Source organism: Camelus bactrianus, chromosome 34, assembly GCF_048773025.1.
Source record: "Camelus bactrianus isolate YW-2024 breed Bactrian camel chromosome 34, ASM4877302v1, whole genome shotgun sequence".
NCBI lineage: Eukaryota > Metazoa > Chordata > Mammalia > Artiodactyla > Camelidae > Camelus > Camelus bactrianus.
Window position 1 is genome coordinate 1030699 of NC_133572.1, and position 24906 is coordinate 1055604.

The 24906-nt window shown below is 49.9% G+C and overlaps 2 protein-coding genes across 16 annotated transcripts in view; one reads left to right on the plus strand and one right to left on the minus strand.

Moving 5' to 3' along the window:
- CACNA1C (calcium voltage-gated channel subunit alpha1 C) overlaps positions 1–20269 on the minus strand; it is a 435155-nt gene extending 414886 nt beyond the window's left edge. For all 13 annotated transcript variants that reach the window (XM_074357570.1, XM_074357565.1, XM_074357567.1 and 10 more), the window contains exon 1: positions 20134–20269. In XM_074357570.1, the coding sequence (XP_074213671.1) occupies positions 20134–20269 (136 nt within the window). The remainder of the gene's footprint in view (positions 1–20133) is intronic.
- The window catches only part of DCP1B (decapping mRNA 1B), a 43959-nt gene that overhangs the window by 7080 nt on the left and 11973 nt on the right, over positions 1–24906 (plus strand). For 2 of the 3 annotated variants that reach the window (XM_074357578.1, XM_074357580.1), the window contains exons 3-5: positions 391–518; positions 22803–22869; positions 24770–24905. In XM_074357578.1, coding sequence (XP_074213679.1) covers positions 391–518; positions 22803–22869; positions 24770–24905 — 331 coding nt within the window. The remainder of the gene's footprint in view (positions 1–390; positions 519–22802; positions 22870–24769; position 24906) is intronic. The other variant, XM_074357579.1, reaches the window with a different exon arrangement.

A 24906-nucleotide genomic window follows, 5' to 3' on the forward strand; every position in this document is an offset into this window, starting at 1 on the left:
AGAGTGAAATCATTTCTCTAAGAAATTGGGCAGCTTTCAATTTCAGACCAACACTAACATTCTCTATGAAAAAGTTCTTTATGTAATTGTGATGAACGCTCTATTAACTGTCAGGAGTCTTTAAAAGTGTCTGTCAGTAATTTTGTACAAAATAGTTACCATCCCTGCCTTAAAGGCGCTTTCGGCCTAGGCAGGGGGCAGGCGGTGCACACGCGCAAAAGAAGTGCGGCTTGGTTTTACCAGAGCATCGGTGGTGGCCGCACGCCCACATCCCACTCCCTGGCGTAGCCTGGGAGACAGGTGGCCATGGGGACGGGGTGGCTGCGTGCAGCAGCCCTGAGACGCTCTGCCCTGACGGCTTGTCTCTGTCCCCGCCCTGGCGGGTGCTAGGTCAGCTTCTCCCAAGCACGGCTTCACCATCATGAACAGGCTGAGCATGGAGAACAGGACGGAGCCCATCACGAAAGACCTGGATTTCCTGCTCCAGGACCCCTTCCTCCTCTACAGAAACGCCAGATGTGAGTCTGTCTGAGCGCGGCTGGGGACCGCGTGTGACTGTCGCTGTCTTGTGTCTGTGACTGGTGGCATGGGGGGCACTGGTTAGCTGGGAAAAGCATGCCTTGGGAGGGCTAGCTTCTTCCCTAGGGGGTCTGTGCAGAGACGGTGTGCATGTGCTGGTGGGACTCGGCCGCCGTGTGCCGGCACCTGAGTGGGGCTGGGGGGCTGGAGGGGGCGAGCCTCCAGCCAGGCGGTACCACAGGTCCTGGGTCAGCGCTTCGGCCCGTGTGTCCCTTCTGACTGAGCATGCGCTGAGAGGCTGGAGGGAGCGGCCTGTCTTCACAGCTACTGTCTTGTGGATATGTAGTAAAAGGAAAATCAAATCCAGAGAGTCTAGGTCACTGAGTTTAAGTCCTATCAGGCAGCAGCATGGTCCTTGTCAGACGGGCGGGCAGCCCACAGACGGTGGGTGAGGGCGCGGGTGCCGGGCCCTGTGCCGGGCTGACTCCCAGAAAGACCCAGGCCGAGAGCATTTCCGTGCCGCCCCCCGCCCAGAGCTCAGGGCACAGAGCCTGCCTGCTGCGTGCCGTTCAGTGCTGCCTCAGCAATGAGCGTGATGCAGGTGGTGTTCAAGGGTTCGGCCCCTTGGACTGTTGCGAAGTAGCTGTGTGGCATCATTTTCATGCTGTGCACGCCTGCCACTCTATTCACACGTGACCAGGTTGTCGTGATAGGTGTCACCTATTTAGAGAATACAGTTACATTTTTTACGAGAAAAAAATGAAAGCTGTTGAAACTATAGTATGACTTTGCTATGAAGTGAAAAACACATTTCACAGCATATAGTAACATAGAGAGATTTTGTTTGTTCCTGTTTCTTAGCTGGAAAGTGCAGTTTGGGCACTTGTAGGTCGTAGTTGTTTGGATTTTTTGTGTGCTGCTTGTTACGTCAGGTTATTTGTTCTGTTTTTAAGATTACTAGATTCTATGTCAGATTAATATATAATTCAGATCCTAAGGAAAACAAAATAACCACAAAAATAAGCATAAAATAGGTGATTAGTGGTTACAATAATTTCTGGTCGCTTACTTTGGATTGCTTAGTCTGGCTGGTACGGGTGTTTAAAATTCTCCCTGCAGTGCCGCCTGTTAAGTGTCACACCAAGTGGTGTGGGACACACTCTCTTCAGTGAGGCTGATTTAACACTAACTTTCCCGAGGCCCTCGGGCTTTGTCTGCCCGGCTCTGCAGGCGGTGCTTGCCCCGCCGGGGCCCGGGCCGCGGGCCCGGGTGGCAGCACGGCGGGTGCGGCCGTGGAGCACGCGGCACGGCTGGGCTGGGCTGGGCTGGGCTGGGCTGGACTGGGCTGTGAGTGTCAGAGACCCACCGACTGTCACAGACTTGGTATAAAAAAAGTGAAAAGTTTCTGTAGTTTTCTATTAATTTACCAGGTGAAATGTAATATTTTGAATATATTGGTTTAAATAAAATATATTATTAAAGTTAATTTCACCTGCATTTTTCTACTTTTGATTTAAAACTGTGCATGTGGCTCCTGTTTGCGGTTCTCGTCTGCTTCTGTTGGACGGCGCTGTTACGGGCCCTTCCCTTTACTTCACTGCATTTCACCGTCACAGCCTCGGAGGGCGGTCTCCCTGCTGGTCTGCACGTGAGGAGGCCGGGTCTCAGGGAGGCGGCAGCCCTGGCGGAGACCCGCCGCCCTGACTGCAGGCCCCTGTTTTCCCTCCACCAGCTGTGCCCCGCCCCTCTTCAGTGCAGGTGCAGGTTGAGGCATGCTTCTGATGGATTTCCATGAGCAAGAAATGAAATCAGTTGAGCAGCAAAGAGTGGAAAAGAATAGATCTGCACCTTTCTGAGTTTATTTTGCTTTCTTTCCACTTTGACGACTGGCGTGGCTTGACTTTGCAGACAGTCGTTTGGTCTTAGTTGAGTGTATTTACAAAAGCCTTTTCAGTCTCTGACATCACAGGTTCCTAGAAGGTTTTACCCCAGGTGTTTTCAGAGTGTCAAATACCTCTCAAATATTTCTAAATAATCCTGATTCTTTATGTAGTAATTGCACGCGGTTTACATATTCCCTGATGCTGCGTAAATCCATTTGTCATCCTTTGGACAGTGGCCCCAGCTTCACTCAGGACTGGCTTTTAAGACCCTGCACCCTAAGATCTGTAGAGTGAAGGTCTCTGTGTGGGCCTGGCGTTTCACTTTGGCCAGTATGTCCTAGGCCAGATTTGGGCATTTCAGGAGGCAGAGTGGACACAGGCTTGTGGTGAGGTTTTTGTATTCACTGCGTTAGAATTAGTACCTACGGGGATAACTATCCCTTTCTAGACCTGGATGGGTTTATAAGAGCAAAATAAAGAGGTGAGAACCTCAGACTTCCTTCATTTAATGAAAAAAGGTGTTTAATAAATAAGTAACTTTGAATTTTGCCCAAAGACAAAACATATGGTTTTATAATTCTTTACATTAAAGGGTTTGTAGGGTTTAGGGTTTAAACCTGGTTGTCATAGAATTTGACCTGTTCGAGCTTTAGAAGTAGATGAGGTAGCTGTTAAATGAGGACAGAAATTCTTTTGTTCCGTGAGCGTTTACTGTCTGCCGGGCACCGTCAAGGCTGTACGTGGGTTATTTAATTCTTAAACCTTTTTCCTGGAAACCCTGTTATTCTTGTTGTATAATTGAGACACCTGAGGTCGAAGGGATTATACAGTTGATGAGTGTCCATGACTGTTTTGAGATGGAAACAGCCTTTGAACTGCACGTTTCCTTTTTTAAGTTGAGACTCTACTGTATCTCCGTTATTAGAAAGAGGAATATCAAATAAAAACTAATGTAACAAAAAGCTGAATCTGACCGTTTCTTGTGTAGTATTACCCTCTAGCAACTGTTTGCTGTGTTTGCCATTTCAAAACTAAATAAGGTTTTGGTATGTGAGATGCATCTTAGCAGTGTGCTTCCCCAGGTGTATCGTAACACTGAGGGTAAGTTACAGGCAGCAGCCGTCGTTTCAGAGCTGGGCCACTGTGTTGATTGTATTATTGTCTGTGGTTACAGGATTAAAATGAAATTCTTTTGAGCTGCTTGATTTCATTGCAAACACAAGCTTGGAGCTTAGAGCAAATCAGAAAAGGCAAAAATCAAGATAGTTAGGATCAAAGCTGTCTTAGAAAACTCAATTTTAAAGTGAATTTACCTTATTGGGTAGTTTTGTATTCATAAAGAAATACAGTTTAAATCCTCTATTGACATTTGTAGGACCTAGAAAAACTGCTGTAAACAATGGAAAATGGTACACTGGATGAGAATGATAATTACTCGTCTTTGAAATAGACACTGTCCTAGAATTTCCCTTTTAAAGCAATTGGTTGGTAGACTTTTGGCTCAACATGACAGATGGGACATACTTAAATGATAGTAAAGAGATAAAAAAAGATATAAACCCACAAGGGTGGAGGACAGAGTTCACAAAAAGATGAAGGACTGAACCAGAAGGAAGAAGACACGCTATGACAGCTTTGGTCTCACGGTTACTGCCCTTGCCTCCCCGCAGAGGACGGCGTCTCTGCCCTGCTGACGTCGGACTGGGCCGTGTGACTCGGCCCCTCCCCCGCACTGACCCCGCCAGTGGTGGCACACAGTCACCCTCTGGACTCGGGTGTGGTTGTGTGGATTGCTCTGGCCAGTGGACGTGGGTGGGAGTGATGGGTGTCACTTCTGAGCAGACGCTGGAAGAGCGAGCTCGCGATTGGCCATGTCTCTCTTCCTTCTGCTGTGATGACTAACGGTGTGTAGGCGGAGGCTGCTCCGCCAGCCTGGGTCCTGGAATGAAGATGACGTGGCACAGAGATGACCCCTGACAGACAGGTAATGTGTGTGAGAAATAAACCTTTGTCCGTGTAGGCCACTGAGGTGTGGGGCTCATGTGCTACTGAGCATGACTTGGGCTGTTACAGCTGGTACACAGGCCTTCCAGGAAAAGGGGGTCCCAGCACAGGTTGGAGGTGAGGGACCTCAGAGAGCAGTGGTGAAGAGCAGTCCCAGCGTGACCCCTGTGCAACTCAGCTAAAGAGGAGTCTGTCGGAATTACAGTCGAAAGGTGCGGGGCTTCGGGAAGCACGTCTGAGGAAGGATTTACAGCTGATAGTAGCGGATTGCTTGACTCCACTGGGACATTACAGGCCCTTTTTAAGTGAGTTTGGTGATGATATAAGAACATTAAAAACTGAGAGGGGGGAGAGAAGGAGGCAATTCTTAATTCCTGGGAATTAATGTTGTTCAAGAAAGGAAATAGGATCATAGTACCTGATGTGGCTCTGCCAATCCTAATTCAGTGATGGACACCGAACGTGAAATGACCTGCCCTGGAAGGATGGGGAGACCTGTGTGTGCGAATGTGAGCGTGAGAGCCGAGCCCTCCTCGGTGGATTTTTTTGAAAGTCAAGAAGCGGCGTATACGTGATGTGTAGAGAAAGAGAAGTACGTGCCAGAGGGAAAGCTGGGTGGGAAGTGAGTGGAGGGCAGAAGGAGCTCGTGGACAGAGGCTGCTGTGGGGAGCAGTGATGAGGACTGTCCTGTCCAGGGGGTGGTCCTGCTGTTTGTTTTAAAACCTGGCTGTACTTGATATTTAAAATGGTAAGTTTTATTTTGATAAAAGTATAAATTTAGAAATACAATTGCATATCAGAACACACTCATAAAAACAGTATTCTGTTGGTGGCTGGGTTTCTAAGTCAGCTAAAACCAGCGCACGAACACCACAGCGGTGTCCGGGTGAAACGCTGCTTCTGCAGGAAAGTTAACGCGAGAGCGCAGCGTGCTGCAGCCCTCACAGCGTCGTCAGAGTGTCCAGGGTACAAGTGACTGACTGCACAGAGAACCAGGAAACTCTGACCGGCTCTCAGGAAAGGTCTGCCAGCAGATGGCCGCCCCGAGAGGCCCTGCGGGCTGGGGTTGTTAGCGGCTTTCGGACAGTGACTGTTGCTGTGCTCTGTGAGGTGGAGCTGAGTACTCAGACATGAGTGGGAGCATGGAAATCCTCAGCAGAGAAGTGATATGAAAAAAACCGATGGAAAACAAGGACCTACTGTACAGCACGGGGAATTGTATTCAGTATCTTGTATTAACCCATAATGGTAAAGAATCTGAAAAGAAGGATCTGTAGCTGAATCACTTTGCTGTACGTCTGAAACACTGCAAGTCAACTATGCTTCAGCTTTTAAAAGAAGGAAAAACTGTAACTGAATAATGCGGTGTTCGGGGAATGGCCTCAGTAGCAGAGTGGAGATGCCAGAGGAAGGCGGACCCGGGAAACGCGAAGCGACATCGGCAGACATTATCCAACCTGAGAACGTACAGGAAAAGATTTAAAAAAACAAAATCAGGGACTCAGAAACCTGTGGGGCAGCATCAGAAGGTCTGGATTTGTGTCACTGGAGTCCCATAAAAGGAGAAAAAGACTGGTGTGGAGAAAATGAAGAACTAATGGCTGAAAACTTTCAAAATTTGGCGAGACACAAATAAGTGGATTCAAGAAACTCGGTGAACCCCAAACAGGGCGAACCCAAAGAAGACCATGCCCATAAGCATCGGAGCAGAAGATTTAAAACAAAACAAAACTTAAACCCTTGAAGGCGACCAGAGGAAAGGAGTACTTCACATATGCGAGGCTGCTGTTCTGAACAACTGCAGATTTCTCTTAAGAAGCCGTGGCGTCTGGAAGGCAGTGCTGAACTGAAAGAACTGTCAACCTAGTGCTCGCTCTCCAGTGAAAACGCTTCTCAAGAATGAAGGTAAAATAAAGACAATAAAGGAAAATTTAAGGTGTTTTTTCGTCGGCATAGCTGCTCTAAAATAAACGCTTAAAGAAGTTCTTCAGACTGAAAGAAAGTGACACCAGAGACAAGGTCGAGCCGCAGGACGAAGGAGGAGCAACAGAAATAGCACACACTCAGGCAAATAGAGCAGACTTACTCGTTTTCTACCCTCAGATGCTTTAAAATACAGACAGCGCTCGAAGGCAGAAGTCACAGCGTTGTCGGGAGGGGTCCAGTGTTTGCAGGTGTGACGTGCGTGACAACTAGCGTTAAGGGCGGGGGAGAGCTGTAAACTTTTACATTTTGCCGGAAGTGATAAAGGAAAACCTGTAGTACCGTGATTCCCAGGACAACCACTTCAAAAACTGCAGGGACAGAACCAGTCGGTAAGTTAAAATTGAATAATAAAAAAATTCCAGATCATCCGAAAGAAGGCAAGAAAGGAGGTTCCAACAAAGCAAAAACTTGGGAGGCGTGCCGTGCAGATGCTAGTTAAAAGGAAACCAGAGTGGCAGCGTTACTGTCAGACAAGGTGGACGACAGAACAAGGAAGTTACCGGGGGTGAAGAGGTGTGTCCCATAGTCGTAAAAGGATCGGTTCGCTCAGAATGCGTAACGGTCACCAGTGTATTTGCACCCAACAGCAGAACTGCAACATGTGTGACACAAAAAGTGGTAAAACCGAAAAGGGAAATTAAAAATCTGCGATTGCACCTGGAGACTTCGGCACTCCACTTTCCTGTAATTGGTGGAATAAATAGAAAACAGCAAGGATACGGAAGACTTGAACAACACCGTCGGGTAACTTGGCATAATTGACATTTATCTAACATTCCAGGCAACAGCAGCGGAATACATGCTCTTCTGAAGGGCTTACGAAACAGTCCCAGCGTAAACTATCCTGCGTCATAAAACAAACCTCAGGGTTTTAAAGAACTTGAAATCATACCACGTATGCTCTCTGACCACAGAGGAGTTGATCTAGAGATCAGTAACAGAAAGATGTCGGGAACATTCCCAAATATTGTGACAATAAGCGACACATTTCTAAATAACCCACGTGTCAAAGAGGGAGGGAAATTAGAGACCGCTTGGGCAGAATAGAGATGGAAATACACGTCAGATGCAGCCGAAACTGGGCTTAGAGGGGAATCTATAGCATCCAATCCTTATTTTAGGAAAGAAAGGTCTCGAGTTCAGGTTCCATCTTAAGACACTAGAAAGAGAAGAGCAAATTAAACCCGAAACAGGCAGAAGGGAAGGAATAAGGTCAGAAGTCAACGAAATGAAAAACAGAAACAACAGAGAAAGATCAGTGAAACACAAAACCGGCTCTTTGAAAAGAGGCAGAAAAGCTGATAAACCCCTGGCCAGACTGATCGAGGGAGGAGGAGAGAGGGCACAAGGGAGCAGTGCCGGGAACGAGGGCCGGGCCTGTGCAGACACTGAAAGGACGGGGACCACTGAGCTCCTCCGCGCCTGCACGGTGACAGCTTGGAGGAGATGGACCAGTTCCCTGAAGAACACAAATCACTGAGCTGTGCCCAAGAGTGAGTCACCCAAATAGTCCCATGTCTGTTAAAGAAACTGCATTTGTAGTTAGAAGCTTTCTAACAAAGTGAACTCCAGGCCCAGGGAGTCTCCGCAGTGAATTCTGCCAGACACTCAGGGGAGAAATAATCCCAGTTTTACACAATCTCACGCAGAAAGCAGAGGAGGGACGAATACTTCCCAACTCATTTTGATACCAAGACAAGGCAAAGATGATACAAAAAAGGAAGTTAAATACTGATATCCCTCCTGAATGTGGATATAAAAAGTCCTCAACAAAGTGCTAGCAAAATAACGTTCGTAGCAGCATTGTTCACAGGAGCCGACAGGTGGGGACGACCCACATGTCCACCAGCGGATGACTGGATAAAGAAAGCATGGCGTGTACATACCCTGGAATATTACTCAGCCTTAAAGAGGAAGGAAACTCTGACACAGGCTGCAACACAGATGAACTTGTAAGATACTATGCTCGGTGAAATAATCCACTCAGGAAAGAACAGACGTGGTATGGTGCACTTATACAAGCTGCCAAAGCTAGGACAGTCAGATTCATAGACAGAAAGGAAAATAGTGATTACCGGGGCTGAGGGAGGACGGAACGGGGAGTGTTTAAGGCAGACGGGGTTTCAGTTTGGGAAGATGAAAAAGTTCTGGAGACAGATGGCGGTGATGGTTGTGCGACATTCTGAATATTCTTAATGTCACTGAACTGTACGCTTAAAAATAGTTAAAATGGCAGCTTTCATGTTATTTACATTTTATCACAATAAAAAATGTTAACAAATTGACACATGTCATTTGCATCTGGCTTGTTCCCTCCATGCAAACCCGCCGCTAGATTTGGCTTCCTGGAGCACAAGTCTGATTGTCGCTGTCCTGCTCAGAACCTTAAATGCCTACCACGCACCTCCCCCGTGTGCAGCTCGCTGTGGCCGGGCCGCAGCTGAGCTGGGCGGCGGGTCTGCCATTCCCTGGTGCACCTGCACTTCCCGCCTTCTGACCCGACACGAGTGTATGCTTTCCCAGGACGCTCTAACTTTTATCTCCATGCTTGTTTCTTCTTTTTTTTCCCCTTGAATTCTTTTCCTTACCCTAACCAACCTCTACCAGGTAAATTTTGATCGTATTTCAAAAGCAACCAAGACTCGACATCTCCCCAGTGCTTTTGCCGCCCTCTGTCCAGTCGCGGTTTCTCGCTGCAGCTCGCCCCTCTCCGTGTTGGCTTTACTGAGCGTTCGCTGAATGCTTGCCTGGTTGACACTGACTGTGCTGGGTTCGGGGAGCCCAGCGATGAGCAAGACCCAGCCCTTTCCTCTTAGAGCTTGCTCTCCTGGCACAAAGGGCAGATTTATAAATACATATGTTCAGGCTAGCGTGCTAGATGCTGGTCTGGAACTGCACAGCAGGCGCTTCCTAGTGCTTCTGTGTTCCCTTACGTGTGATGCTTTCCTAGTTTCTCTGTCAGAGCGCAGGCTCCTTCAAGGTAAGGTCCCCTCTCCTTCCCTTCAGCGCTTAGTTAATGCCTTGCGTTAAGTGTGTGCAATTAATGTCTGCGGTGCCTTGTTTTCCATCAGGCAACCAGTAAGCTTAGCTTTATTCAAGGCGGCCAACAAAGCTTAACCCAGACGGGCATAGCCGTGCCTTCAGTTGTCTTTCTTTGGGAGCATTAGCCAACAGACAATGAGCAGACCTTCAGTGTAGGTGGCTCCTGCGTAGAAATTCAAAATACCAGCTAGTGTTAGCCGCTTACATAGGAGTTACTCAGCTCCTCCTGGCTAATTTTATGTAGATACTACTTCCATTTACCTAAAAGTTCTAGAAATACCTGCAGGTTGTGAGAATAGCGCACATCCTCATCTTGAGGAATTCAGTAGTTCTAGGAAGAGATACAGACCGTGGGAAGACATCAATTTTCATCCGTGTGAATGTTCTTTATCAAGCTGTAAGTTCTGCAGAACGTTTTCCAGAGTACTGCTTTCAACACGTTACCAAGCCACTACGCTTGATGTTTAAGCAGCTCGTTCACTGCTCCAAAGCTGGTGCTTTGATTCTGATACACGGGAAGAAGTCATGTCCCTGTTGTGCAGTGGCCCTGCTAAACAGGGCTGTGCGATTTAAACAGTAAGGCTTCTGCTATAGTTACTTTATCTGAGACTTAAACAAGAAATCCTTTCTCTTTTTCATTTTTTGTAGAAGCAACTAAAATATAACTATTAAATGAACTATTATTAAAAATGATTAAAAGCAGGTGGTATCACCAACAGTAGACTTAAATAGAATCTTGTGAGCATATGCCATAAAAGAAAAAATGATCAATTTTACCCCAATCAAAAGTAAACTTCTGCCAAATTAAAAACTTCTCTTCCTCTATTATACACATAAACGTGTTACCTTTAGGAAAATTAAAAGGCAAGCCACAGCCTGGGAAAAATGTTCACTGTACACACGCGCGCACACACACATAGGCACCTGATGTAGCACTTATATCCAGAATACATAAATAACGCTTAAACTCAGTCATGGGTAGACAAATGGTCCAGCTTAAAAACTGGCAAAATATTTAAGACACTTTACAAAAGAAGACACGTGCACAGCCAACAAAGAGATGCTCAGCATTGATCCCTGAGCACTTGTGAGTCGTGTCCTGTAGTCGCCTCCCCCTCTGCGTTGCTGTGCGGTGTGCCACAGCATCAGCATGTTGTAGTCTGCTCATCCACTCTCCACTGATGGGATCTGAGTCATTTCTGGGCTTGAACCGTCATGAGTCAAGTTGCCGTGAGCATTCTGGCTCGTGTCTTTAGCGGGGTGTATGACTCACTTGTTTAGGGTTTATACCAGCCCCTCATGTGTTGCAGGGGTTTGTTTAGCTTTGTGGATTCCTCTGGAAGTTGTGCCCATTCATCCTCCCTCCAGTGATGTATGAGAATCCACTGTTCCACATCCTTGTCAACACGTGATATAATGTTGCTCCTTTTAATTTGAGCTGTTCTGGGAGTTCTGAAGAGAGAGCTCGTTGTGGTTTTAATTTACACTTTGCCGTAACTGTGTTGGGCACTTTTTATGTCTGTTGGACGTCAGGTGGGTATGTGAATTGAAACAAGCGTGAAAATACCACATCATTTACTACAATGGCTGAAATTAAAAAGATTGACATTACCAAGTGTTAACAAGGATGTGGAGCAACTGAAACTCTCATACATTACTGATGGGAGAGAAATGTGGTACAGCTGCTTCAGAGAATTGCTTGGTAATTTCTTACACATATAAACATAGAATTATCATATGACCCAGCAGGTTCCACTGGTGGGTATCTACTTAAGAGAAGTGAGAACGTATGTTCACACAAAGACTTTTACACAAATCTTCATAGTAGTTTTATTCACAATAGCAAAAATTAGTATCTACAAGTCAGTGTGATATGCCACACTAACAAACTGAAGAATAAAAATTGTGTGTTTATCTCAGTAGATGCAGGAAAAGCTTTGGGCAAAATTCAACATCCGTTTATGATAAAAGCTCCCCAGATAGTGGGTGTAGAGGAGACACACCTCGACATGGTGCAGACTGTGTGTGGCACGCCCACAGCTGACATCGCACGCAGCAGTGGAAGGCTGAAAGCGTTTTCCCTAAGATTAGGAGCAAGACACGGGTGTCCACTCTTTCCATTTTTATCCCACATAGTTTGAAAGCCCTAGCCACAGCAGTCTGACAAGAAAAAGCAGTAAGAGGGATCCAGACTGGAAAGGAAGAAGTCAAAGTGTCGCTGTTTGCAGATGACATGATGCTACACACAGAACGTCCTAAAGATGCCACCGAGAAAACTGCTCAAGCTCATCAGTGGATTCGGTAAATTTGCAGGGTACAAAATTAATATACAGAAACCTATTGCTTTCCTATGCACGTTGGAGCTGTACCCCAAAACTGTAAGACAATGATGAGAGACACTGAAGATGACGCCAACAGATAGAAAGATACACTGTGTTCTTGGATGGGAAGAATTAATATTATTAAAATGACCATACGACCCAAGGCAATGCAATCCCTATCAAATTACCAATGGCATTTTTCACAGAACTAGAACAAAAAATTTTAAAATTTGTATGGAAACACAGAAGACCCCAAATAGCTGAAACAATCTTGAGAAGGAAGAACGGAGCTGGGGGAATCACACTCCCTGACTTCAGACTACACCACAAAGCCAGTCAGCAGAACAGTGTGGTCCTGGCACAAAAACAGACTCAGGCATCAGTGAAACAGGACAGAAAGCCCAGAACTATCCCCACACACTTACAGTCAATTAATCTGCAACAAAGGAGGCAAGAACGTACAATGGAGAAAAGACACCCTCCTCAATAAGTGGTGCTGGGGAAACTGGACAGCGTCTTGTAAAAGAATGAAATTAGAACATTCTCTAACACCATATGTAAAATAAACTCAAAATTAAAGACTTATATGTAAGACCAGATACAGCAAAACTCCTAGAGGAAAACATAAGCCAGGGAATACTCTTTGACATAAATTGTAGCATCTGTTTCCTAAGGCAAAGGAAACAAAAACAAAAAATAAACAAATGGGACCTAGTTCAACTTAAAAGCTTTTGCACATCAGCACAATAAAAAGACAACCTACTGAATGGAAGAAAATATTTGCAAATGATGTGGCCAATAAGGGGTTAATAGCCAAAACATATAAACGGCTCATACAGTTCAACATCAAGAAAACAAGCAACTAGATAAAAAATGAGAAGACCTGAATAGACATTTTTCCAAAGTCATGCAGATGACCGACAGGCACGTGAAAAGGTGCCCAGCGTCCTTAATCATCAGAGAAATGCAAGTCAGAACTGCTGTGAGGTGTCCCGCACACCAGTCAGAACAGCCACCACCCAGACGTCTGCAAACAGGAAATGCTGGCGGGGATGCAGCGGGAAGGGAGCCCCTACAGTACTGGTAGGATGTAAATCGGTGCAGCCACTGTGGAACAGTGTGGAGGTTCCTCAGAAAACTGAGAACAGAACTACCATGTGATCCAGCAGTCCCACTCCTGGGTATATATCCAAAGGAAACGAATACACTAATTTGAAAAGACAGTGCCCCCCAGAGTTCATGGCAGCGCTGTGTACAGTAGCCAGGACGCGGAGGCAACCTCAGTGTTCGTCGGCAGGTGGCTGGGTGAGGAAGATGTGGTGCAGGTGCGCAACGCAACGCTGCTCAGCCACAGAAAGGAGCGGAAGTTTGCCGTTTGCACCAACATGGGTGGGCCTGGAGGGTACTACGCTTAGCAAACTAGTCAGAGAGAGACACATACTGTATGTTATCATTTACACGTGGAGTCTGAAAAATAAACTAGTGAGTGTAACAAAACAGAAGCAAACTCACGGAGAGCAAACCAGTGGTTACTGGGGGGAGGGAAGCAGGAGGGGCGGTACCGGGCGGGAGATGAAGAGGCACAGGCTGCTCCGTGTAAAACAGAGCAGCTGCAGGGGTCTCCGCACGGCTCGGGGAGGTGCCGGTGCTTCGTAACAACTGTACACGGACTGTAAGCTTTGGAAGTCGTGAGCCGTGATTCTTACGTGTGCACAGGAAACATATATAGCACCGTAAGTGAGCTCTGTCTCAGTTTAAAACGGGGAAACCGCCCGGTAAGTGCTCGCGTCTGGTCTTCTTTCATTTAGCACGACAGCCTGGAGAGTCGCTCATGTAGCAGTTTGAGTCGGTGGTTCATTCCTTTTTATTAGTGAGCAGTTTTCCATGGTGATTATCCACCCACCTGTTGATGGTATTTTGTGTTGTTTCCAGCTTGGAGCTATTATAAATAGAGCTGATCTAAACATTTTAAAAGGGTGGTATTTTAAAAGGTTGGTAACATTCCAAATGTCCATAATAAGTAAATGGATAAACAAATTTGGCAGATCCATATCATGGAATAAACACTACTTAGCAACAAAAAGGAACGAGCTACTGGTATGTTCAGCAACATGGACGGATCTCAAAAACATGATGGCAAGAAAAAGCAGCCACCCACAGAAGCGGGGTGCGCTGACTGATCCCGTTAGTGTGAAGTCTGCGAACAGGCAAGACGATGTCGCGGGGGAGGGCAGAAAGGGGCCGTGTCGCCGGGGCTGGTGGTGGAGGCGGCGCCCTTGTCGACTGGAGAGGGTGAAGGAGGCGTTTTCTGTCTTGTTCTGGTTGGTTGGTGACGTGAGGGCATATTGTCAAAACTCGCTGAACAGAACACTTTATGTTCTGGTAAATACAACATACTTTATCTATTGTTTAAGCAACAATGTATTGATTACTTCTCAGTGGAAACAATGGAGCCTTATAAAAGGAGACTTTAAAGAAATCAGTACTTAAGTACAGTTTTGTTCCCCGCCCCCCCCCCCCCCCCCCCCCGGTTTTATCCTGGCATCTGTTAACTACTTTTCATCCAACCCTGATCTGCTCTCCTGAGTTGATTAGATGTTAATGCTAACTCTTCCCCAGTTCGTGTCTTGGCTTCCTCAGACGGGAAATACAACTGTCATTAAAATGCGTCTTCAGGGCTGTAAACCGACATTGCGAAGCCTGCCGTGTGACGTGACCTCAGCTGAAAGTTCTGAGTGGTTTGAGGGGATGGAAATGTTTGCTTTGCTTGTCTCACTTCCAGATCACTAGAAGGGCCTGCCCCTCTCGTCTGGCTTGGGACGTCTGCTTTCTCCACGTGCTTCAGAGAGGAAGGGTGTCCTTTTGCTGCAGATATGAAAACCTGTACAAGTTAATCTTTTCCTGAATAAAAGGTGTAGACTTTCCACCTTTTTTCCTAAGAGTCAGTTTTTTTAAAGTCAGTTTTCTAGCAGAGAGAAGTCTCAGCGCCTGTTCTGCAGTCCTGGCCCTAGAACAAGGTACGTGGTGGACGGTGTGATTTTAAAATGTAATGAGGTCTTTTCTCGATGGCTCTTCTAGCACATACTATGAGGTGAGCACTTTAGTTTCTTCCCAAACTCCCGTTGAAGAGTACCTGTCTACACCCACAGTAAATGACAGCAGTGAGGAAGTCACATCTGCAAACAAGGACAGGTCACAGCTTGGAAGCAGCGCTGCTCACTAAAGAATGCATCCTGTGAGACGCTGCTCGCCTGCCACACCGCCACGAACTGACTGGTTATCGATCACCTGGACTACGGGGAGACAGTGGCGAGAGCAGTAACCTGCAGGCCCTGTGGGCAGAGGCCACGTGTTGTGTTCTGCTTGTATCCTGCGGTTCCCAGTAAACAGAGGAAATGAATGGATGTGGACGAGGACTGGGTGGGTGCAGTGTGCTGAACGTAATTCCCAAGAGTCTCATGCTCATCCCTAGCTGTTCCGTGCGCACATGCCTGATGTTTCTGTCCAGCTTTGGGGATGTTCTGCTTGGGGTGACTGGGAGAGAGCCACCGAGCTGCCCGGCTTCCAGAATTCCTCCCTCTTCCCGACACCGTGACGCAGATGGAGCCCGTGCCCGCAGGAGCCGAGGCGGAGCTGCGTGGCCGAGGGCGCTCGGGTCCGCCTGTGCTGGGGGGCCCCTCCCGGAACCCTGCACCGGGAGCGGCCAGAGGCCCGCCAGCCCAGCAGAGTCCAGGACCTTGCAAGTTTATCATCTGTTTCCTTAACCTTGGAGTCAGTTCAGGCAGTTATTACAAAAGCAATTTGAAAGGTTAAAAGTGAACCCTGTGTAAATGTATTACTAAGAAAATGAAAGGTGCGTTATTTGCCCACAGATAATTGAGTGTTTTTCCAGTTTGAGACATTTACTGGTATGCTGATAGCCTCAAATAGCCGCTCTTAACCTTCAGGGTCACAACCCCCTTTGAGCATCTGATGGATGACATCTTGCCTGCGCGTGCACCCCCTCCCCCTCCCCCTCCCCGACGGTCTCTGTGCCCGGCCGTGTGCCCGGCCTTGTCCTGGGGGCCTGTGCTCCCCGCCTCCAGAACCGCCTGCATCTGTACACTGCGTTCGCATTCAGTCTCAGGGATGGTGTGTCCAACTCCTGGAGCCCCCTAGAGTCAAAACCCCCTGCTCAGCACGGCTGCTGGGCCCCTGCGACTGCGGGTGTGGCGTGGAGGCCACTGTGTGGCACCTTTTGTTTTGGGAGCCCAGACTGACACGGGAGAAGTCTACATCTGGCAGAGGAGCACTGGATTCCAGAACATTGTCTGAGGCGAGCGGAGAGCAGAGCGCCTTCCAGCTATCTCTAGGGCTGTGTGCGTGGAAGCTTCAGTGGGTCTGCATAGGGTTCGTGTCTGTTCTCTTACAGTCTGCTTTTATATCACTCGATTTCATCCCCAAATCACTCAGAAAGTAGTTTCATTTGGGACTATTGGGTTATTACTTAGCACACAGAAGGAAAAGTTACCATGTTGTCATGTTCTCGTGGATTTGGGGGAAAGAAAACAGGCTTGAGCAAGAACTGGTGTTAGCGTTTTCCTACAGACACCCCTGGGGCTCTTATTTAATCACAGGACCGAACCATGAGTCGACCACTTACAGCAGAAGGGGTTTGGGGAGAGTGGTGTCTGCTGTACGCACCACTGCGGATGCAGGTGGAGACGGAGAAAGTGCGGAAACTGCGACTCGCTTTCCTTCGGTCAGGAAGTAGCGCTGGGCTCTGCTTGTGAGGCTTTTTTCAGTGATCGTGTGTTTTTGTAGTTAGGGCGTTTCAACGAAGCTCTTTCTATAGTTAGTAAACACTTGATTAAGTGATCTGATTAAAATATGAGAAGGTCTGTTTTTCAATGGAACAAGTTTTTGACCTGTAGAAATATTGTTTTAAACATATATTTCTCACAAAACTGCAATTACGTGAGACAAGACATACTTTGCTACGTTGAGATTCACTTCATATGACACATTTTCAACGTGTTGCTGGAAAAATTGACATTGCGTCTAAATCTTCTGTTTTAAGATAGTTGAGGGGCTTGTGAGTGTGACCCTCAGAGTGCTGTCAGCAGGCGTGATGGAATACGAGTTCTGGATCAAAGTACTGTTAGTTACACTCTGAAGAGATGTGTGTGGTTTTGCAGATTGATTGCATTCTCTGAGCTCTGAGTTGCCGGTGCCTGACAGGTCGTCTGTGAGGCTGGCCTTTGGTAGAACTGTTGTCAAAGTAAATACACACGAAATCAGCATGTCTACACCCGTGTGGTGCTGGACCAGTGGGACACCCGGTCCCGGGGAGCTGGTGACAGGGTCCCATCAACAGAGCGTGTGCCCAAGACCCCCAGACGTCTGAAGCAGAGTAACTGTGAGTGAGGCCAGGAGGGTGAGGGAGGACGCGGGGAGAGCCCGGGCCGTGAGCCCCGGGGAGGGCGGGCGCAGGCGGTGGGCAGGACGGCGTGCCTGCGGACTGCGCTGTTATATCAGGTCAGAGCAGCGGTGACGCTGCTGGAAGGTGGGACAGACCCCGATGCCTTAGATTTAGTTCAGCGCAGCGAGGGTCTGTCAGCTGTGCCGTGCTGGGCCTTGTGCTCTCAGGTCGCCTCCAGGGCTTAGGGCCCTTGTGGGAGTGGTCGTGTGAACTTAATCACGGCACATGCTGTGTTTTCCAGTCCAGGGATGTACAGAAACTGTGGCAGCAGAGGAACAGGTGAGACTGCTTCACCTGGAGGACGTGGAGAGGGAAGACACCTCAGGAGTCCACGCTTGTTATTTGTGGCCAGGGAGATTCGGGGATTAACCCACAAGGTTATGGACCAAATGAAAATGTGAAGTTAAGTGGCCAACAAAACAGAGCACGTTTTTCCTATTTAGATGTATTATTACTACCTATGACTTTTTCTTCTTCCTAATTTTTTTAATGTTTATTTACTCTGTTAAATCTCCTAGAGAACATCCCCCTAAAATGAGTAAGACGAGGAAGTTAGTAAATAATGGAGAAGATGCCACATGACCTCCTGTGAACCCGGGGGCAGTGCCAGACCTCAGGACCCCACTTCGGGGGCTGAAGACTCTGAAGACTTGGAAGCTCTGATGACAACTTGCATTTGTTACAAATGGAAACTTTGTAAAAGAGAAATCCATCTTTTTCTTTGAAGATCATGAATTCTCACTTATAGTTGGACACACGTATTAATTAAATCCAAGTTAGTGTGATGCTTCCGCCGAGAGGCTGTTGTTTGTGGCATCACCTTTGGAATGAAGTTAATTTATTTAGAACAAGGGAGGTTGTTTTTACTTCCTAGTATTTGTTTTTCTACTGTTTCCCCCAAAATGTGCGTGAGGATTAGTCACCCATAGAAGAGAAACGGCCTCTCACCTACTGTGAACCTTGCAGTGTTTGGAGACCACAGGACCCCTGATTGGTGAGGTGCCGCCAAGCTGTCATGTGAGGAGAGCCAGGCCAGGGCCAGAGATAACAGTGCTCTGTGGACTGTCAGGGCCAGTGAGGGTTTTGTTTTACAAGATTGCGTCCGTATCTGGCCAGCAAAGCGAAGGCAGAAGGTGCATGAGGGAACGTTACTTTGAAGACATTACAGAACACACGGAGGGAACGCGTTTCTAGTGCAAAGCTTTCCAAATGGGGTGGAAGTACCGACTCGGCCTAGAGCGGCCAAGCACAGCCTGCTTCCCTTTGGCTGTGGGGCCAGAGCCTGCCTTCGCCCTGCCCTTGCCCTGCCCTCGCCCTGCCAGGCCAGGCCAGGCCAGGCCGGAACCTGCTTCCACACTCTCCTCCCCGCTTCCTCCTTCCCTACCCCCACCTCCATCCATCCTTCCTTGTGTCCTCCTGAGAGTTCCCGTGAACCTTAGTTTAGACAACACAGATTCCCGTCTCTTACAACCAAGCCTGCAAATCAGTCAAACAGGAAAACTGTTCTGGCACTCGACGTGTTTCACGTGTGTGGCGGGGAGGGGCTGAACCGGGTGAGGCACCTTCACGGGCGGACGAGGCCGTTGACCTGCGTGGCTGGGCCGACCTCCAGCTCCACCATTTCATGGCTCTCGCCTTCCGGTTTTTTCACTCTCGTGATCTTTCGGAAGGGTAGTAGCCGAGTGCGGGCTCCCTACCAGATGCCGGCCGCTGGGCACCGCCAGTGAGCGAAGCCATGAAGGCCTGTACTGGGTGAGGGGTACGGTCAGCCAAGGAATTCTGTGTTCGAGCACAGCCTCAAAAAACGAGTGTTTACACCAAATACATGATTCGACGTTCTTGGTCCTTCCACTGGGATTATTATTGCACTCATCTGAGAAAGACTCATGAAGGAAATGGGGTTTGAGGGGTTTTAAAATTTGCGGCTTATCCCTAAGTGCCCAGAAGAGGTTTGTGTAGTTCCCTCTGCCGGGTTTCCACGGCTTTCCTCGCGCACAGAGAGAACTTAAATGCCTTCTTTGCTGCATACTGACTGAAAAATATGTATTTCCAATTCCTTCAGGAGAAATGGGCGAGATTATTTTTAAAGAGAGTGAGAGAGCAAGTAGGGCAGGGGAGGGGCGTTACCAAGTCAGACACCTGACCCCCCCCCCCACTTCAGCCTCACCGGTGCAGTCGAGTGTCACCACTGACCACCCGTGTGCACATACGCCTTGTGCTCTGACGCTGCTCGGGTGTTAGCCCGAACCCTTGTTAAGACATCACAAGCCACCTTCATGATTTGGAGTTGAAAGGTATCTGGGGTCAAATGTGGAACAAATGATAAATGTCATAAAACAACAGATTTATAGAAACATTCGGTCGGGACGTAAACTGGACGAGGTAGATCCCGAGGAACTTCCAGAATGGACTCAAGCACCGTGCCTGTAAGGATCAAGGGCTTTCCATGTATGTGTGTTTAAGGACATTTGATAGTCCCTCTGTGGCCTCTCAACTGGCCTCTTAAACTTTGATCAGCTTTAGAGTTTTCAGCTGGAGAGGTTTACAAAGAAGAAAATGCATTATGCGGCTCCCTCAGCTTGCGTGTCTGTTGGACCGACAGTATTCAGACACGAAATCTAACATGGCGATGCCGCTGCCTTGGTCGCCCCTGCCCTAGTCGCCCCGCAGGATCAACAGCAGAGCGGCAGGCGTGCAGCAGACGGCGTGACCTCGCCTGCGGCCTCAGAGGCTGCTTTTTCGATCGAGAATTTCCAAAGCGTGGCATGACCAGGGAAGTGCAATTTCAGGACATGGAGAAGACGGCCAAGAAGCTGTGTTCTTGGCGTGGGGAGCCACGTTCTAGCGTCACTAGACTGCTCTAGCGTAAATCTCAACCTGCTCTCCCTGTTCGCCACTCCGCGTTCAGGTTTCTTACCTCCAGGATGGATGTAGGAGCAGCTGAGCTGAGCCTCGTGCACCAGGGTCCCCGGGGAGGCCGCCTCGGGGGCAGCCGGGCGGCTGGGCAGCGGCCGGTACGCGGGCATGGCAGGCGGGATGAAGGCTCGCAGCATGGCTGGGCCCCTGGGCTCCCGGCTGCTATCCCGGGAGCCTTTTCAGACCCCGACACCGTCCCCGCGGTGATGTCGAGCTCCCCACGAGTCTGCACCCCGGATCCCAGGCGCAAGTGTTGGTTACAGTGATGGCTTCAAGCTTCAGAAGCCCAGAGCCACACTTCTCCTTCGGCTCTTTTCAACCTGGTCTTCTCCCTTCCTCCTGCGGCTCCTGCTGCCGGCACAGGCTGGCCTCACCCTGCGGCTTCCCAGGGCACTGGGAGTGAGATGTGATGCTTTCTGTCAGCCCGTCAGCTCATCACCTCCCAGACGGGCTCTGGTCTTCGTAGGTCGCCACCCGCTGCTTGTACACAAGTGATGGGTCTGTCAGGGCTGGAAACGGGGCCCAAGAGCAGGACCTGCCATCGGAACGCACAGCTCTCTGCCCCTTCCCTGTGGAATGTGGCTCACGTTGTATAACTATTTTAAGGAGGAAAAAGTTAGGCCAGTTCTGTGGTTTATCTTGGTGCTGCCTTTCAGTAGCCGGGACTGTTGGTAAATGTGTTTCACCCCCCCTGGCTATTTAAATTTGACAAACCGCACTAACTGGGGTGAATAGAGCTGCTTCAAAATAAGCCATTTTAGTCTGGGGGTTATGCTGCTCTAGAGGTCAGTGGGCAGGCCCTGAGGAACTCCCTCAGTGCCTCGGACGCCCACCCCACACCCAGCCTTCCCTCCACCCGCGCCGGCGTCCGAGGGGTCTGTGCCACGGGCTTCCTCCTCGTGTCCGTGGTGACCCTGGCACCCTGTCCTTGCAAGAACCTAGCTCCTTGTGTCAAATGCCACAAATGCACCAGGTGCCCCAGAACAGCACCCAAAGTACTTCTCCTTCCGTGTTGCGCTGACGAGGCTCAGGCGGCTGCTTTCCCTGCTGCTGGGCTGTGAGTTTCTTCATTATGTGGTTTCTTCCCGGCTGCCACTTTTCTCCTGGGATAGTTTTGGAAAATTCAGTCTCCAAGGAAAGGAAGTTTTCGGTGTAGCCAGATTTTGGTTTTGTAACGAGGATTAAAGCCTCCAAAACACACAATATATTCAGGTCTCTTAGTGGCTCAGTGTCAGCCATGGGTCCACTCTCACTCGGGAGGACGCAGGGCGGGCGCCTGGGGGGCAGCCAGCGTGGGAACCAGCAAGAGGGACCTGGGACAGCCCTGACCCAGTTCTGAGATGCTTGCTTAGCCATCTTGGAAAGAAGGAATTTCTTTTTGACAGTGAGGCTCTCAGCACACAGGCTTCAGAGCTCAGACGCTGTTTTCTCATGAGTGTCAGTGACTCAAAGAGGAGGCTGTGGGTGAACTTCCAAGAGGACGCAGTAGTGCCCCCGGGAGAAAGCTGGGCTTTTGTCCCACTGGCCCCCGCAAGTAGGTAAGATAAAGATTCTTGGTGCACTGATCACACAGAGTGACACCCGTGGCCACCTTTTGGCAGTTGGTGATTCAGACGTATAGGACCCTTCCAAAGACGCCTGCTTGAAACAGCACTGAAACGACATCTCCTGTTCCTTTTGCTCTCTGAGTCTTCACTGACAAGAAGCAGAAACGCCATGCGGAGCCACTGGTCCGGTGAGCAGGGGAAAAGGCTGTCAGAGTATCGCAGCTGTTTTAATGACCAAGTAATTTCATATAATTAAATACTTTGAAACTGTAAGTTTTTTCTGCCTTTTAAAAATCTGTCTTGCTGGCTTTCATGGCCCCGTCCATAGATTTTAAAGATGTGTGTGTGTGGTTTCTTTGTCTTTTACGTGATTGATGCCCCCAGGTCCTCACCCCGATACCTGCGCACGTGTGCTGGGACTGTTCGGCCTTTCGGTAAAAGTGACGCAGACAGGCACGCTCTGACGCACACAGTTTGTTTGAAAATTGCTAAATGAACTAATGGCAGCTGTATTTGGCCACGTCGTTCTCTCATTACTAAGTCATTAAGCCAAGTCACAGTTAATCTGTCAACAGTTGCAAATACTCTGTGAGACGTTCTGAAGTGAGATTTATTACGGAGTTGCGTCTTTCCCGCAGCCCACTCTGACTCGGGGCTGGGAAGGCCAGCCTTTCAGGCGGCACCTTCCTGGGAGAAGGGGGAGAGGGTTCTCGGCCTAATCAGTGTGTCAGGTTTCCGGATCCTGGAAGATGCGGGTGGAAGTGCGTGTGAGTGTGCGGGGGTGGGGGCAGCAACGCCTCCGACCGCGGGTTAGAGCCCGGTGCACGCCCAGCCTGTGTGTGCTCACGCAGGAGGCGCCCGCCAGGTGCCCGTTGTGCTCGGGTGCTGCGTTTCCCAGGACAGCGTACTCTCGTGCGTGCGTGCATGCGTGTGCGCGCACATAACGCCTCCACAGATTTCTTTCTCTGTGGGCCTAGAAAACTCCGGAGTTGGGTTTTCAAGCTTTAACTCTAAAGACTGGTTTCATTTATTCAGAAAGTATTTCCTTCAAGACAGAGAGGGAATTTCTTTCCATTTTGTGATTTTGAAGACTCTCATGACTTGTTCGGTGCGTTCTTTGCAGCGTCCATCTGCGGGATTTGGTTCTATGACACGGAGGAGTGCCAAAGGATCGCAGAACTAATGAAAAAGTAAGTGCGACGGCTCGGGACTGGGCAGGCCCCGTGCCCCGTGTGTCGGAGCGCACGTGCCACACTGCGACCCTGCAGAGCACGTCCCCCCTCTTCACAGTGGCCGGGAACACGTCCGCTGTCCCTTAGTAAATGAAAAATAAACACAAATGACACCTTCTTACGTTTCTGCGAGGTAAGATTTGTCCTGTGAATGGCTCACCTCACTTCCTGCGGGGGTGAGGAGTCTGCCGTGGGCACTTCCCAGAGGGCAGCGTTACCCTCACTTGTGAATCAGCCGTGTTACAGTCTGTCAGCGGAGAGGACGTTCGGTGGCTGCTCCGGACTCTCTGGGGTCTCCCGCGCCCTCCCTGCCCTGGGGCTCCTCAGACCGTGCGCCTAGCCGGAGCTCACGGCGTCCTCCCGTCGCAGGCCCCGCGGGGCTTAGGACAGCCTTCATTTTCCGTTTCTTTGGAAATATCCGCGCCGACGCTGGCTTGGTGCTCAGTAGACAGGCTCTGTCACGTGCCAGTCTCTTTCCATCACTCCTGCGATGCCTTGTGGTTTGCCTCGTCTGTGCTCTGGACAGCGCCGCCCGCCCCTCTTGGCCCCGGCGTGGCCAGAGCGCGGCCCGCGTGAGCACCGTCTCCGGGATGGCCAGCTCTGGAGCCCTGGGAGGCCGCTGCTTCCCGCGGCGGCGTGGAGCCTCGGGACGGAATGCTGCCCTGCGCCTGCTGCAGCCGTCGTCCGCCTGCTGCCCACACGGGTTTGGCAGAGCAGGCCCGCCTGCAGAAGGGCCAGTGCTCTGCTTTAGACCCCGGGTCAGTGGAGTGACGGCAGAGTGACCAGTGGGGCCTGCGGGAGCACGTCCCAAAGTAAGGTTGGTTCCTGAGGACCTGCTTGTGTAGCTGACTTTGGGTAACTAGCTCCAGCTGCGGGTGGTGATCGAGAGTGTTCAGACTGGTGCTTGCCTCCGCGACAGCCCGTCCCCGGGACACACGTGTTGCTGTGAACCGCGATGGCAGCAACAGCAGGGTTTCGTGGAGACCGACTGCACCCTGCGGTGGGGCTGAGTCAGGCGGCATCCTCCTGCGGTGGGCGCCTCCCAGCGGGGGCGGGAGAGCGGCTGGTGGCAGGCTCGAAGCCTGGTTTGCATGGATTCCGAGCCTGTCTCGGTCAGGAGGATGCCCCCGGTAGGTTTGCAGACCCTTCACCATCAGCTTGGTGGCCGGGGTGACGGGCCGGGGCTGCAGTCGGCGCTCAGAGGAGGAGTGTTCTCTCAGCGTCCCTGCGGCAGCTTCCGCCCCCTCCCAGGCCTCCAGGAGGACAGCAGACACACCCGCCGCTGTGCCATCAGCCCCTCCCCTGGGAGGGCGTCGCGGCTGTGTTTCGAAGCCGCCGGGACCCACCTGGCTGTGACTCCCAGGCCCTTGGGATGAGGGGGAGGGTCCCGACTGGCCACTCAGGTGGCTCTGTGTTCCAGGACCCTTAACTGGGCTCCGCAGCAACTTGTGAGCCCTCTCAGATGTTCTTAGTGCGGAGTGGGCAGGCTTTTTGTGGAAAAGCGCAGAGTCGGCTCTGTGAGGCCACAGGGCCTCCGTCCCCACGGCACCAGCTCTGTCCTGCGTGTGTGACAGCCGCCGAGACAATGTGCGCACCTGTGCTCAGGATGTCGTTAACCTTCTGTACCAAACGGGGCAGGGCGGGCAGACAGCCCCGCCAGCCCACCCCGCTCTGGCCTCGTGCGTGGGCTCAGTGCACTCAGGACCTCAACTCCCATTTTCCCTCTCAGTCCCTAAGCAGTCTGATCTCTGTTGTGACTGTAACAAGCTAGAAACGCCTGGGTGAGAATTGGATGGTTTGAAAGATGAGTGGTGTTGAACTGGCTTTTCTTGTGTGGCTTTCCCTTCTGTTTTTCTAGCCTGACTCAGTACGAACAGTTGAAAGCCCACCACGGAGCTGGAGCAGGAACCCCACCAATGACCCTCAGTTCCAGAGAGGAAAAGGAAGTGGACATCGTACGGATGCTGGCCAGAGCCAAAGACGAGTACACGAAGG